The sequence below is a fragment of the Bos indicus genome, chromosome 3 (genome assembly GCF_029378745.1).
Source record: "Bos indicus isolate NIAB-ARS_2022 breed Sahiwal x Tharparkar chromosome 3, NIAB-ARS_B.indTharparkar_mat_pri_1.0, whole genome shotgun sequence".
Taxonomy (NCBI): Eukaryota; Metazoa; Chordata; class Mammalia; order Artiodactyla; family Bovidae; genus Bos; species Bos indicus.
In genome coordinates this window covers 43,952,415-43,965,753 of record NC_091762.1, presented here as the reverse complement: position 1 = coordinate 43,965,753, position 13,339 = coordinate 43,952,415, and the positions used below count along the sequence as shown (strand labels likewise).

General features: G+C 37.8%; 1 protein-coding gene across 1 annotated transcript in view; it reads left to right on the top strand.

Annotated features, from left to right (window-relative positions):
* Positions 1-13,339, top strand: part of PALMD (palmdelphin) — a 59,782-nt gene that overhangs the window by 45,346 nt on the left and 1,097 nt on the right. Inside the window, exons 4-7 of the mRNA XM_019957002.2 lie at positions 6,532-6,646; positions 6,785-6,818; positions 6,937-7,050; positions 8,820-9,914. Coding sequence (XP_019812561.2) covers positions 6,532-6,646; positions 6,785-6,818; positions 6,937-7,050; positions 8,820-9,914 — 1,358 coding nt within the window. The remainder of the gene's footprint in view (positions 1-6,531; positions 6,647-6,784; positions 6,819-6,936; positions 7,051-8,819; positions 9,915-13,339) is intronic.

The window sequence follows — 13,339 nt, the reverse complement described above, 5'->3', positions numbered from 1 at the left end:
TAAATACTCAATACATATTAAATGTTATTATAATTGCTAACAAGTGAAGTGCTGTAAGGTAGGGCATAGATTCTTAAAATTTTTTTTTCTCTGAATTCTCCTTTGGCCCCTAATAGCAAACTCTATCAGGTTGTTGCTGCTGCTGCTAAGTCGCTTCAGTCGTGTCCGACTCTGTGTGACCCCATAGACAGCAGCCTACCAGGCTCCCCCTTCCCTGGGATTCTCCAGGCAAGAACACTGAAGTGGGTTGCATTTCCTTCTCCAATGCAGGAAAGTGAAAAGTAAAAAGTGAAAGTGAAGTCGCTCAGTCGTGTCCAACTCTTAGCAACCCCATGTACTGCAGCCTACCAGACTCCTCCATCCATGGGATTTTCCAGGCAAGAGTACTGGAGTGGTTGTTAGTCCTTGCTAATGCCACCAAAAACTGAAAGAGATAAATGGACTCCTCAGCAGCAGAAAAAAATTGCCCTCTGAAATAACCCTTTCTTGGCGCATCTAGCATTTCTGTGCTGTCCTTTTTCTAAGACAAAAAAATTGCACATTGGAATTGGACTGGGGACATTATCTCACGATGATTAAGGGAAGTTATTACTAGAACAGTGCATGAAATGAAAGCTACCTGCTTTCACCTAGGGAGCTCTTGAAAATAACCCTATTTTTCTCCAACAAATAAGGAGAGGAAAAATTCCAATAATGGAAAGCATTACAAATCCTTTTTCGGGTAGTTTGCTTATCTAAACTGGCATGTGATACCTGCTTAACATCTCTCAGAAACTGAGGGAGAAAGGTACTAACTCATCCATCAGGCCCCACCTAACAGCCCAGGAGGCACCAGGAAGGACATTTCTCTTTTTCTGCTGCCTGTTTCTCACCAAACTGAATCAGCATTTCTAGGAACTCAGTTCCCATTGAGAAAAGTAATACCTTCTAAACATGGGAATGGCAGGCACTTATGGAAATTCTAGCCCATCAGCTGAAAGAAAAGCAAGTGAAGGTTAGAGAATTATCCCCTGTGATCTACCCAAAGCTTTCCAAGTTAAAAAAAATTAGTTTTACATATACATGTGTATACACCATAGATTTATATTTACATGTAAAACTAAAATGTTATGCACACATAAAAAATAGATGTACACATAAATGTGCATATACAAATGTACTATACACACATACAGATATAGACATATATATTACTCCACTTCTTCACTTATACTTGTTAAATTTTCTCTCCACCAAAATCTTTGGAAAAGTATTAGATATGAGGCCCTAATGTAAGCCCTGCATTTTTGGAGCTTCAAATCAGAGTTAAGTATCCACTTAATTATGAATAGTCACTGAGTCAGGAAATAAATAAATATATATTTACATGTACATAAATTTTTATATATATATATGGAGTAGGAAATGCCAACCCACTCCAGTATTCTTGCCTGGAAAATTCCATGGACAGAGCAGCCTAGAGGGCAGAGGAGCCTGGCAGGCTACAGTCTGTGGGGCTGCAAAAAGTCAGACACGACTGAGCACACACACAGACTGATTTATATATATAGACAGAAAGAGACTTGAAAAGCAAGTTAACCCAATTAATAATTTTAAATAAAAATAGGATGATCAAATTCTTTTCAACAAGTAATAAATTTGGATCCTATGTTATGGCTAAGTGGAAGAGAAAAATAATGAGGAAAAAGTAAAAATATCCCAAAGACAAATACTTAAACATCCGTTATAAAGCATGTGTCAAGTGCCTATACTAGACTAGGCAGTGTATTAGGTGTCGCGGGCTTGTCTACCTCAACACTACTGACAATCGGAATGAGATAAGTCCTGTTGTGGGGCCTGTGCCCTGCATTATAGGATGTTCAGCAGCATCCCCAGCCTCTACTCACTGGATGCCAGTAGCACTTCTTAAGTTGTTAGAACCAAAAATATCTCCAGACATTGCCAAATGACCTCAGGGAAGAAATCGCCCTCAGTTGAGACCCACTGTACTGGCTATACAAAATAGCACCTACCTACCAGTTGTAATTTATATATTCCTTTAAAATCCTCATTCCTCAAGAGCTTGATCCATTATCTGCTATAGAGCTTGTGAGACCTCCTCTTCTACTGCTGGGCTACTGCAGCACCTGCCCCTCAGAGCTCTGCTCTTGTGAGAAGAACCACGGGAGAGACGCCAATTCCCTACCCTGGGCCTCCCATTACTCCCACTGACATCCTAATCTTCTAGAAAGCTTTTTCAAAAGAAAAAAAAAAAAACTCTAACATTTATCCCTTAATTATATTTATGTTGTCCACAAATAATATACAGAAGTATCACATCAACATATCAAAATAAAATATTAAAGTGAGAATTTTAAGAAATTTTCTGTAAAAGTAAGCATCTACAGAATTTTGCAATTCCAAGAATTAGCACCAAGGTGCTTCCTTATTATTCTATTTTACAGAGAGTTGGTTGTAACTAAGTGATAAAGGAGAGAAAAGTGTGTGTGTTTGCATCTACTTTGTTTTCACGCATGCATCATGATGTGTCATTTGACAGCAGCCTCATATTAAAGCAGTTTTTACCAAAGACTTGAAAACCTCCAGAAACATTCATTAGCAGCTCTTCTGATGATGCTGACAGGCTTTCAACCTCATATTCTTACTGTATTAATCTAAAGATATTCATGAGGACTACCTGACATTACATTATCCATGGGCCTCTTTACAGAGGAAAGCAACTACAAACACCAGTGCATTCCATACTTCCCTGAGATGGAACTGCACAGGCAGACCAAGAGCTCTGTCTCTGTACCCCAGGAATAGAAAGGAACAGAGACAGGAGAAAACCAGCATTAGCCAAGTGTTCACTATTTCTTTTATTCCTTATTAAACCCTACAGATCTGCCTGCACTGCAGGAGATCCAGGTTCAATCCCTGGGTTGGGAGGATCCCCTAGAAAAAGACATGGCAACCCACTCTAATATTCTTGCCCAGAGAATCCCATGGACAGAAGAGTCTGGTAGGCTACAGTCCATGGGGTCACAAAGAGTCGGACACGACTGAGTGACTAACACACACACACACAAACCCTACGAAGTACTTTGCCCAGATTGCTAAATGTTTAATTGCCCCAGGATTCAGTCTTTGGAATCCCTGACTTTCTAGAAAATTTTATCCATTCCTATGGCTATAAATACCAACTCCTAAATTTATATCTTCAAACCCAGGCTTAGTTAAGCTCCCAACTTTTATATCTGTCTTCTCCATGTCACCATATGACTGTCTCAAATTTAACACATCCCCCACCAATCTCCTTCCTTCTCCTTCCCAGATTACTATTTGACTACTTGCATTCACAGTTTTCTAATTGTTTAGATCACAAACATTCAAATCACTCTGGACATTTCTCTTTTTTCACATCTCACATGTAATCTATCAACATATCCTGGCGTTTCTTTCTTTGAAATATTTCCAGAATCCAATTACTTTTCACTCGTCAACCAGCAAGGACCCTGAATTAAGCCATCTTTATCTGAATTATTACAACTGAGACCTCCGTGTTTGCTTGTTCCCGTTTATTCTCCACACAGCAGCCAATGTAATTGTTTAAATTTCAAGTCCTAGCAGGTTTGAATTCTTCTCAGAATTCCCAAAGGCATTACCATGCAGAAGGCCCTGTATGATCTGGCGGCCACCCCATTTCTGATTTCATTTCTCATCATTTGCCTCCTTAATCCCTCAGCTATTATTTCAAGTTTTGAAGTTATTTTTCCTCCCTGTGAAGTATACTCCCCTTAACACTCCTGTGTGTCTCTCCCTCATTTCCTTTATGTCTCTGCTCAAATGACACCTTGTCAGAGATTCTCCATCACCACACTATCTAAAATAGAACACCCTTCCTAGGCACCCTCTGTCTCCTCTATTCTTCTGTTTATAACCCTTAGCTTCTTTTTTCAAGGAAATATTTTTCTTTATAAATAAATGTATGTATGTATATATACACATTTGTTTATTATGTATATATATGTGTATATGTGTAGTTATAAGTAAATATATGAGGGGTGTGTGTGTGTGTGTAAAGTTCAGGGCTAGATTTGATCCTGGACCATACATATATATATATATAAAATATATACATATTTTAATGAGTTGGCAAATTTGGCCATGGCCAACTTTTTGTATAGCTATGAGCTAGAAATGGTTTTTACACTATTAAAATATTGTAAAAATTTTTAAAAATAATGATGAATAAGCAACATAAACCATATGTGGCCTGCAAAACCTAAGGTATTTACTATCTGGCCTTTATAGGAAAAGGTTGCCAGCTCCTGTATTCGTACACTATCCACTAGAATGTAGTCCTGGAGGGCAGGAACTGCTGCGTTCACCATTACATCTCAGCATGCAGGATAGTGCCTGGTACAAAGTAAATGCTAAACAAACATTTTTAAATGAATGAAAACAATGAGCCTTAGTGAGGTCTTGTGACTTGTCCAGAGTCACCCAGAAACTTGATAGATGAACCAGGATTCAAGCCCAGGTCCACTTGATTCCACAGCTGGATCCTGAGAGCTTTATGCAGCAATGACTTGAGCCTTCTTGTTTTCTACCCAAAGGCTCCCCATTAGATTATCTCTAACATGCTATCTGAGCGACTGAACTGAACTGAACTGAACATGCTATCAGGTAAAGGAACCTGCAGAATAAGACAATGGAAGAGAGACATGATGTATTGCAGAAAACCTTTGATAATTACACCAAAATAACATTTACATCTGATATCAATTATATTTACTTTTGAATATTTATTTGCCTGTGGGACTTCACTGCGACATGCGGGATCTTCCATCTTTATTATGGCATGCCAGAGCTTTAGTTGCGGCATGCAGGATATAGTTCCCTGAGCAGGGATTGAACTCCAGACTGGAGCACAGAGTCTTAGCCACTGGACCATCAGGGAAGTCCCTCAACTATGTTTAATGTGCTTTCAAAGACATCACCTCTTCTTAGCTTTACCAAGTTTCTGCATCAAGTAAGGTGTATACTACATCCTCATTTTATCTATTACAAAACTGAGTTTCAGGAAAGTTTAAAGAATTGGCTTTTACAAGTAGTGAGTAGCAGAAACAGAACAGTCCAGATCTACCCCTTTTAGTATTCAACTTTCCATTCTACCAACCAACATATAGCCCCACAACTCTACCGAAGGGCAACTATAGTACTGTGGATATGGAGGGATTTTAAGAGATTGGCATCACACATTACTAACTTCTAAGAAACCAGAAGTACTGCATTTTACTTGGAGTTTTATGATGTGCAAGAGCACCTCAGCTATAAACAGCCAACTACCAACAGTTATAGGCAGCAGGCAAGTCAGAACTTTGAAATGAAAGCAATAAGTAGAATGATCTGCTTGACCATATCTTGGACTTTTATTGGTGTGACAATAGCACAGGGATTTTGAGCTGCCAGATGCATGATCATCTTAAAGAAAGAAGTCAAGAAAACTGACAATTATCTCAGCTGACACTAATACCCACAGCTGTCATCTCCTGAACTGGCTGCTATGTCTAAGCAGCCATCCATTGAGGCAGCTGATTTTAGAGCTCAGAGTATTTGCCTGAGAAATTATGTGTGTTTCATGGATGCCAAGGGCCAGCTTTTCTAACTTTGTGAATGCCAGTGGTGGTGTGCTTTTATTCAGGATAGAGGTCATGATGCCACACCCTGGAATTAACTTGAATCTGACACACAGCTCTAAACTAGTCAAGATACCAGCTCAGGATGTGACAATCCAATTTCAAATGTCTGTTTCTGTTCCTATGAGTTCCCTTACACTTTGTTAGACCATGTGATAATTTTTTTTTTTAATCTAGGAAACGTAGCCTCTATAAACAACAGCAACTGAGGCCACTGTACTAGATTTTGTCCATTTCTCACCTCTTCACTCACTGTAATAGAACACTACTCACTATAATATAGCAACTTTTAGAAAACTAAAATGAAAATGAAGTGTCATTTTCAGTGTTGGGATATGCAGGGGTTTTAAGAGTTAAATAGTTATGATTTTTAAGTCAAATATGATAATTATATTATAAAGTATTGCTTGGCTAGAAAATAAAATTACAATATTTCTCCAAGTAATTTCTATGAAAACTTGGGTAAGAAAAATTGGCAATCTACAGTATTAATGACAGATGGACCATTTCTTTTGGTCCAACTTTAAACTTATGCCTCTTTGTAAGAGAAATCTCTCAGTTTCATTTGGAAGTAACATTAGTAGTTGTAATGAAGAAAATGGGACCAAGGGTCAAATATTTTACCTGAGAATCCCCCTTGTCAAAAACACACAACTTGAAAAGTAAGTCAAAGTCAGGTATTGGGTATCTCCTATGTACTTACTGTAATGTTTGGTGTGATGCTAAGTTCTTATATGGTATCTGGATACTTACATGCAGTATTCCAAGTAAAGCTGGTATATGGGAACTGTATCGGTGAGGGCTCTGTATTTGTATTGTTTTAAACAATATAACATATATCTTTGTTCAGACTTGAGAAAGAGATCCAAGATCTTGAAAAGGCTGAACTGCAAATCTCAACCAATGAAGAAGCAATTTTAAAGAAACTGAAATCAGTTGAGAGGACAACAGAAGACATAATAAGGGTGAGCATTAGCCGATTTGAAAATTATGACTCCCTCCCAAAATGATTCCACAAATAGTATATAATTCTTCAAAGTATATTCACATTTAGAATTTATTTTTAAACTGTATTAATCATGGAGAATTCTTTTCTCTTATAGTCTGTGAAGGTGGAAAAGGAAGAAACATCAGGAGGTATGTCTTGAGCAGTCTATGTTATGTCGAGCTAAGATATTTTTTGATTAGCCTGCTGAAATTTTTCTCTATTGTAAGTATATTCTAAATGTATTTTGAATTAATATGAATTTTACAGAGTCAGTTGAAGACATCTATGCTAATATCCCCGACCTTCCAAAATCCTACATACCTTCCAGGTTAAGGAAGGAAAGAAATGAAGGAATAGAAGATGACGAACAAAATAGAAAAGGTATATGAAAACTTTGTCTTCAGTGGTAGGTTCTCAAATTCATATTTTACAATATCATATATTAGCAACTTGCTGTAACATCCTATCCTTCCAGGTTAAGTACTGGTCCATTTTACAAAGTTCCATGAGGTAAGTCACTTGTATAAGTAGCAACAATGGGGTTACAGTATTTCTTTCATGCATTTTATTCCTCAGCAAACTAGGTAAGGACAGGGAAGATAAAGACCTAAAGGAGACAAGAAGCTCTTGAAACAAAGCTCCCTTGCTCAAAAATATCTCTCCCAACATATTCTGTATAGTAGACATTAGAATAAGATTAAATGAATGAACAAAAGTATTCTCCCTGAGGTCAGGCATTTGCCCCTATGTGAGAATGGTTGCATGAAACTAATGTCAATGGCCTAGGGAAAATTAAGGCTTGTATAGGGGCAGAGAGGGAACCTTTGAATTTTAGAGTGAAAGAGAAGTGATGCTTTACCTTCAGGGAGCAATCATTCATTCATTCAACAAATACTCAATGCCAAGCTCAATGCCAAGCTCAGTTTTCACACTAGGAACACAGTAGTGAATAAAACAGCAAAAATCTCTGCCCTCATTCTAAGAGAGAATAAAAGCTGACATTCTAAGGGAGACAATAGATTAAAAATTAGGTAAATAAATGAAATATATTAGGAAGCAAAAATGCTAAAGGGAAGACTAATGCAGAGAAGGTGGAAAGGGCACATGTGGGTGAGTGTATTACAATTTTAGTTGGGTAGCCAGGGAAGGCCAAGAACCACCGGGCTGTGAGGGAAAGATGAAATGCAAGATGTCTCCAAAGAGGAAGATGGGGGACACAAAAACAGTCAGTGCCACATTGTTATGCTGCCCAGGATCCCGTTAGCTTTACTCTGCCAGTCACGATCCTGGCCATTAGGATCTTCCCTGAAGGAGGAAATGGCAACCCGCTCTAGTAATCTTGCCTGGATAATCCCATGGAAAAGGAGCCTGGTGGGCTACAGTCCATGGAGTCACTGAAAGTCAGCACGACTGAGCGACTGAGCATGCATACATGCATCGAGATCTTGCCGGGGTCATGAAACAGATTTCAGCTTCCCCCAAATCAACCATTTCCGTTCCGTTGTTTTAATACAGCTGATACTGCTCTATTTTTAGCCCTTCTTCTTAAAAGTGGGAGTGAAAATGAAAAGAAACATAAGGGAAAATGAGAAGCATGTGATTCTAGCCTTCTTCCTCCCTCTTCGATACCAGTTCAATATTTAACCACCTCTTAGCTATGAAAACTTTAGAACACACCTCTCTAATTTCAACACGTTGCAGGGCTGTGCAACAAGGGTGTAGCATAATAAAATATACCTTGCTCAGCCTTTACCAACAGTAATGCACAGAGTAACATATTCTTCCTTATTAAAAAGAAAACTCTGATTCTTCCTACTGAGCAATATAAAAGAATGTAAATCTGTTGTGTCAGATTTTCTCATTAGAAAGGGAACATCTTTTGGTCTCCTAGTGAAAATCCTTACCATTTGGAACAATCAGCTTCCCTTCTTCAGTCTTTCCCATTTTTTAGTAATTTCATACATCCTTGCACAAAATCCCATGTCATTAAAGTTTTAGTCTTTATATATTTAATGAATAAATCAGAAATTTTAAAAAGATTTCTCATAAAAGAATGTCAACAGGTATACTGGACATAAACACTATGAAAGCAAGTTACTTTACAACAGGAAAAACTGACTAAATCGGAGATCAAATTTGTCTCTCAACAGCTTTGTATGCCATGGAAATCAAAGTTGAAAAAGACTTGAAGACCGGAGAAAGTACAGTCCTGTCTTCAATACCTCTCCCATCAGATGACTTTAAAGGTACAGGGATAAAAGTTTATGATGACGGGCAAAAGTCGGTCTATGCAGTAAGCTCTAATCACAGTGCAGCATACAATGGCACCGATGGCCTGGCACCAGTTGAAGTGGAGGAACTTTTAAGACAGGCTTCAGAGAGAAATTCTAAATCCCCAACAGAGTACCACGAACCTGTATATGCCAATCCATTTTGCAGACCTACAACTCCACAGAGAGAGAAGGTAACTCCTGGACCAAACTTTCAAGAAAGGGTAAAAATTAAAGCTAATGGACTGGGTAACGATGTGAATGGATCCATACACAACATGGACAATGGACTTGCAGAGGAGAGAGGTAACAGTGTCAATCACATCAGCCCAGCTCGGCCGATACCTCATCCCCGATCAATGATTCAGCAAGCAGAGGAGATGCCCCACATCCAACAAAAGAGGCTGATGACTCCTTGGGAAGAACCAAATGTAATGCAGGACAAATATACTCCCTCTCCAAAGTCAGGACTGAGTCCCAGCAGAGCACTAGTTGAGAAGTCAGAACGCCAGAGTTCTTCACCCCCTTGCCAGGAGGATGAGAAAGACATTAGATATAATATTGTTCATTCCCTGCCTTCTGACCTGGATGAGAAAGAGCCCGTGACAATGATATTCATGGGGTATCAGCAGGCAGAAGACAATGAGGAAGAAAAGAAGCTTCTGACTGGGTATGATGGGATCATCCATGCTGAGCTGGTTGTGATTGACGACGAGGAGGAGGGTGAAGGGGAAGCTGAGAAACCAGCCTACCATCCCATAGCTCCCCACAGTCAGGTTTTCCAGCCTGCCAAGCCAACACCGCTCCCGAGAAAGAGAGCAGAAGTCAATCCCCATGAAAACACAAACCATAAATCTCCCCATAAAAACTCCATATCCCTGAAGGAACAAGAAGAAAGCTTAGGGAGCCCCATCCACCATTCTCCACTGGACGTTCAGATAGCAGGCGACGGGACTGAGGATCCATCCTTAACAGGTAACAGACATGACAAGGCTTGTCACTGCTGTTTAGTCATGTGACAATCTTCTCTTTGCGTTGTTACCAAGCCTTTTTGCTCTCAGCTTTTTCTGACGCTTCAGAGACTAACTGATGCTGATTGTTTTATTAATGTTGATATGAGTTATTATTATCATAATCGAAGTGATTAAGTCACTTCAAAAGAGAAAGTGAAACAAAAATTTGTTGCCTTATTTAGGCATTGCATTGATTGACCTTAGTAACTTGAAATTCGTTTTCTACCATGGTATGGTACTGTGTATGGATGCGTTTGAATCACTATCACATTGTCATCAATATTAGATCTTTTCCCAGAAGAAATGAAGCCAGCCCTTTTTTTGTGCCTCTTTGTGGTTTAGATTTCCTACTTAAGTTAACAAATTGCCTTAATTTTGCAAGAAAAAAACACAAAACAAATTTTATTTTTAGTGTGATATTTTATTACTTTGCTATATCTTGTTTCTCTACACTTTTATAATTTTATTAACTTTATGTCCTTCATTTTTCTACATTTTACAAAAGGTATCAGTTTATTCTACATTATAATATTTATGTCACATAATCTTCCCTAACTTAGACATTTTATTTTTTTATTTTCTAAATATTTGCATTCCATACATTCTCATTCCCTTAAAGTTTTATAGCTATCTAGCTTTTTTAGTATTGAATAGAAAATAACACTTTTTCTACAAGTGATAGCTCATCAATTTTAGATTCTTTATTATCACTTGAATATTGTATTCTACTTATTTATGAACAATAAATAAAAATATGATCAAACTAAATATAATAGCTGTACTTACAATTCCTAAAGACATAAATTATCCAGACATAAGTACTGGATCTGTGAAAGGGATAGTAATTTTAAATGTTCTAATGAGAGAATTCTCATTAAAAAGCAGTAACTATTAAGTCCCAGCTTATCCAGCAATCAAAGAACCTGATAATCTTGTAGAACTGTGGTAGGAACTAATTGGCAGGACAATTCAGGAAGGATTTTTCCTCTGTAACCCAGCAACCTAGTCTTAGGTTGCCAATGATACAATAAAATGGACCTCTTCCCTTTTTATTAAGTAGTTCAATTAGGCATACCAACTGTAAATTTGATTATCTGAAGAATTTCTAACCTATTAGTAACTGTACACTTACATTATCTACCTAAATCAGAGTTTAATGGTGTGTCCCCACAAAAGAAACTTACTAAAACTAAAAGTTCTTCTGTTTTGAGAATGAGCTTTGTTTATTGATCTCATTTTGCATCTTAAATCCATTTTTTAAAGAACAACATAGAAAACTTAGAAAAGAGGAACACACCCTTTATGGTCAAGAGCAGTGACATTACCCACTATAAAACCTCCTATTTTTTAACTTGGATGTTAGCCAACTCCTCCTGAACTCCCTTATTCCTTCTCCCCTACTCGTATCAACACATTTACCACAGAGAAAAATATAGGAAGTGACTAATGTTTCCAGACAACACTAATCATGCCATTGAGCTAAAATAATGAAAACAGGAAGACTTTTCCAGACAAAGTAACAATACAAAGTTATGTTCTATCAATCAAAGCATCTTATAAACAGAATCCTCCAAATTCCTTGCTTTCTATCATAATACTGTTTTACATTCTTGTTTTCCAATTCAGCATGTGGATTACAGAACTGATATTTTTAAATGTGTGTTAAAAATAAGCATATCATATTGACCTCAGGGTCATCCATATACATAGAATTTATAGCCATCCATGCATTTTAATTTCACAAGCACCAAGTAGGTTAAGCTTCTCTCTATCCCCCTTCCCCCAAAATGCATATTGATACTTGGAAATCTACCATTTAATTCAATTCCTTTATTTATGGTATAGATACCCTACTAAATATAAACATTCCTAGTAGGCACAGTAATAGTTAAGAACTATAAGTCTCTTTTCATTTGTGCAAATGTTATTATCAAAGTCTTATCTAAGAGCAATTTTTAACTTGGAAAAGAGCATGAAGGAGAAAGAAAGATGGAGAAAAGTGGAACCTGGGGATCCTAAAGACCAGATTTAGTTAAAACTTTGAACAGGATGAGATATGACAAGAAAATTTAGGCAAAGTTACATCCATTTGCTAAAGTAAGTATAACACAGGGTCATGTTTAAAATATCTGGTTCAATGCCAAATACATCCACCAATGAGTGGCCATGTAATGTTTTACTGGGACTTTATTACTATCCCCACCAACTGAACAATTGGCTCCCTTTGGTAATCCTCACCTACCTACTTTTGTACTTCTAGCTCTGTTCTCCCCTCTTATAGATGTCAGTGGTATTTCAGAATAAATAGGTCGAGAACCTCAGCTCCAGGGGATTCACAAGCTACTGGTGCCAGAATTGCCAACCTGTGGCAACCATTAGAAGCCAAGGGATACTGAAAGTAAGGAAGCAAGCTCTCTTCTGTCAAGTTAAAAACAATCAAAACTGTGTCTGGATTGCCATACGGAGAGGAAATAGAGCTCAGAGAAGAATAGAAAGGAAAAGGAAAAAGAGAGGTGATAAGTCAGGTTTTTTTAGCTGCTATACCAAGGGGCTTTCTCATTGCCTGTCCCCACACAGCTACTTGGAACTCACTTACCATAAGCCTAAAGAAAGAAATAGCAGAGTCTAACAATCTAGAATTCTTTTTTTTTTTACCTTAAGAAATGGGACCATGAGCTACTGGATTGCCTCACTGCTGAGGATGCATACATCCAGGATGTCCTGTAACAACTCATTGACGGTCTATAGCAACTGGGTAGGCCTGCTTCACTGAATCTAAGTTGAGGAGTAGTTGTAGGGAGGAGACTTTGCCCTTGCCTTAAAAGAGACCTTCAAAAAGTCCCTTAAAATGGACTTTGCCCCTGCTCTTATTTTGGTACGGGAAAGGTAATGGTCCAAAGACTCAGAGTAAAAACTATAAAGACTTGCTTTCTGCCTTCAGTTGGCTTCTTGATGTGGAGGTACACTCCCGTCATTAGGTTTCACCATCTAACATCTCCCAGCAATTGGGACCCTCTTCCTGGCTACAGAGCAAAGGAAAATTATCTCAGCTGGTCCTAAATTCAAGGAAATATTCTTGATCTTGCCACTGAAAATAATCATTTCCCTTAAAGTTTCCAGGCAAATAAAGCTCTTTGGTTTCATTTAAATGACAACATTTCATATAAGTATAGTGACAACATAATTGACCATGGTCTTGTTATAGTGTTGGATCCCAAACTTTCCCGTATTGTGAAAAAGAGCTTCTTAGAAATAGGGTCACTTCATTTTTCAATACATAACTAATATATAACTGTGAAATGAGAGAATATGATTTCCTTTTTGCTTTTTTTTTATTAAGCAAAATTTTTCAAACAGCTAAATAGCTGGTGCTTGGGCAATATTACA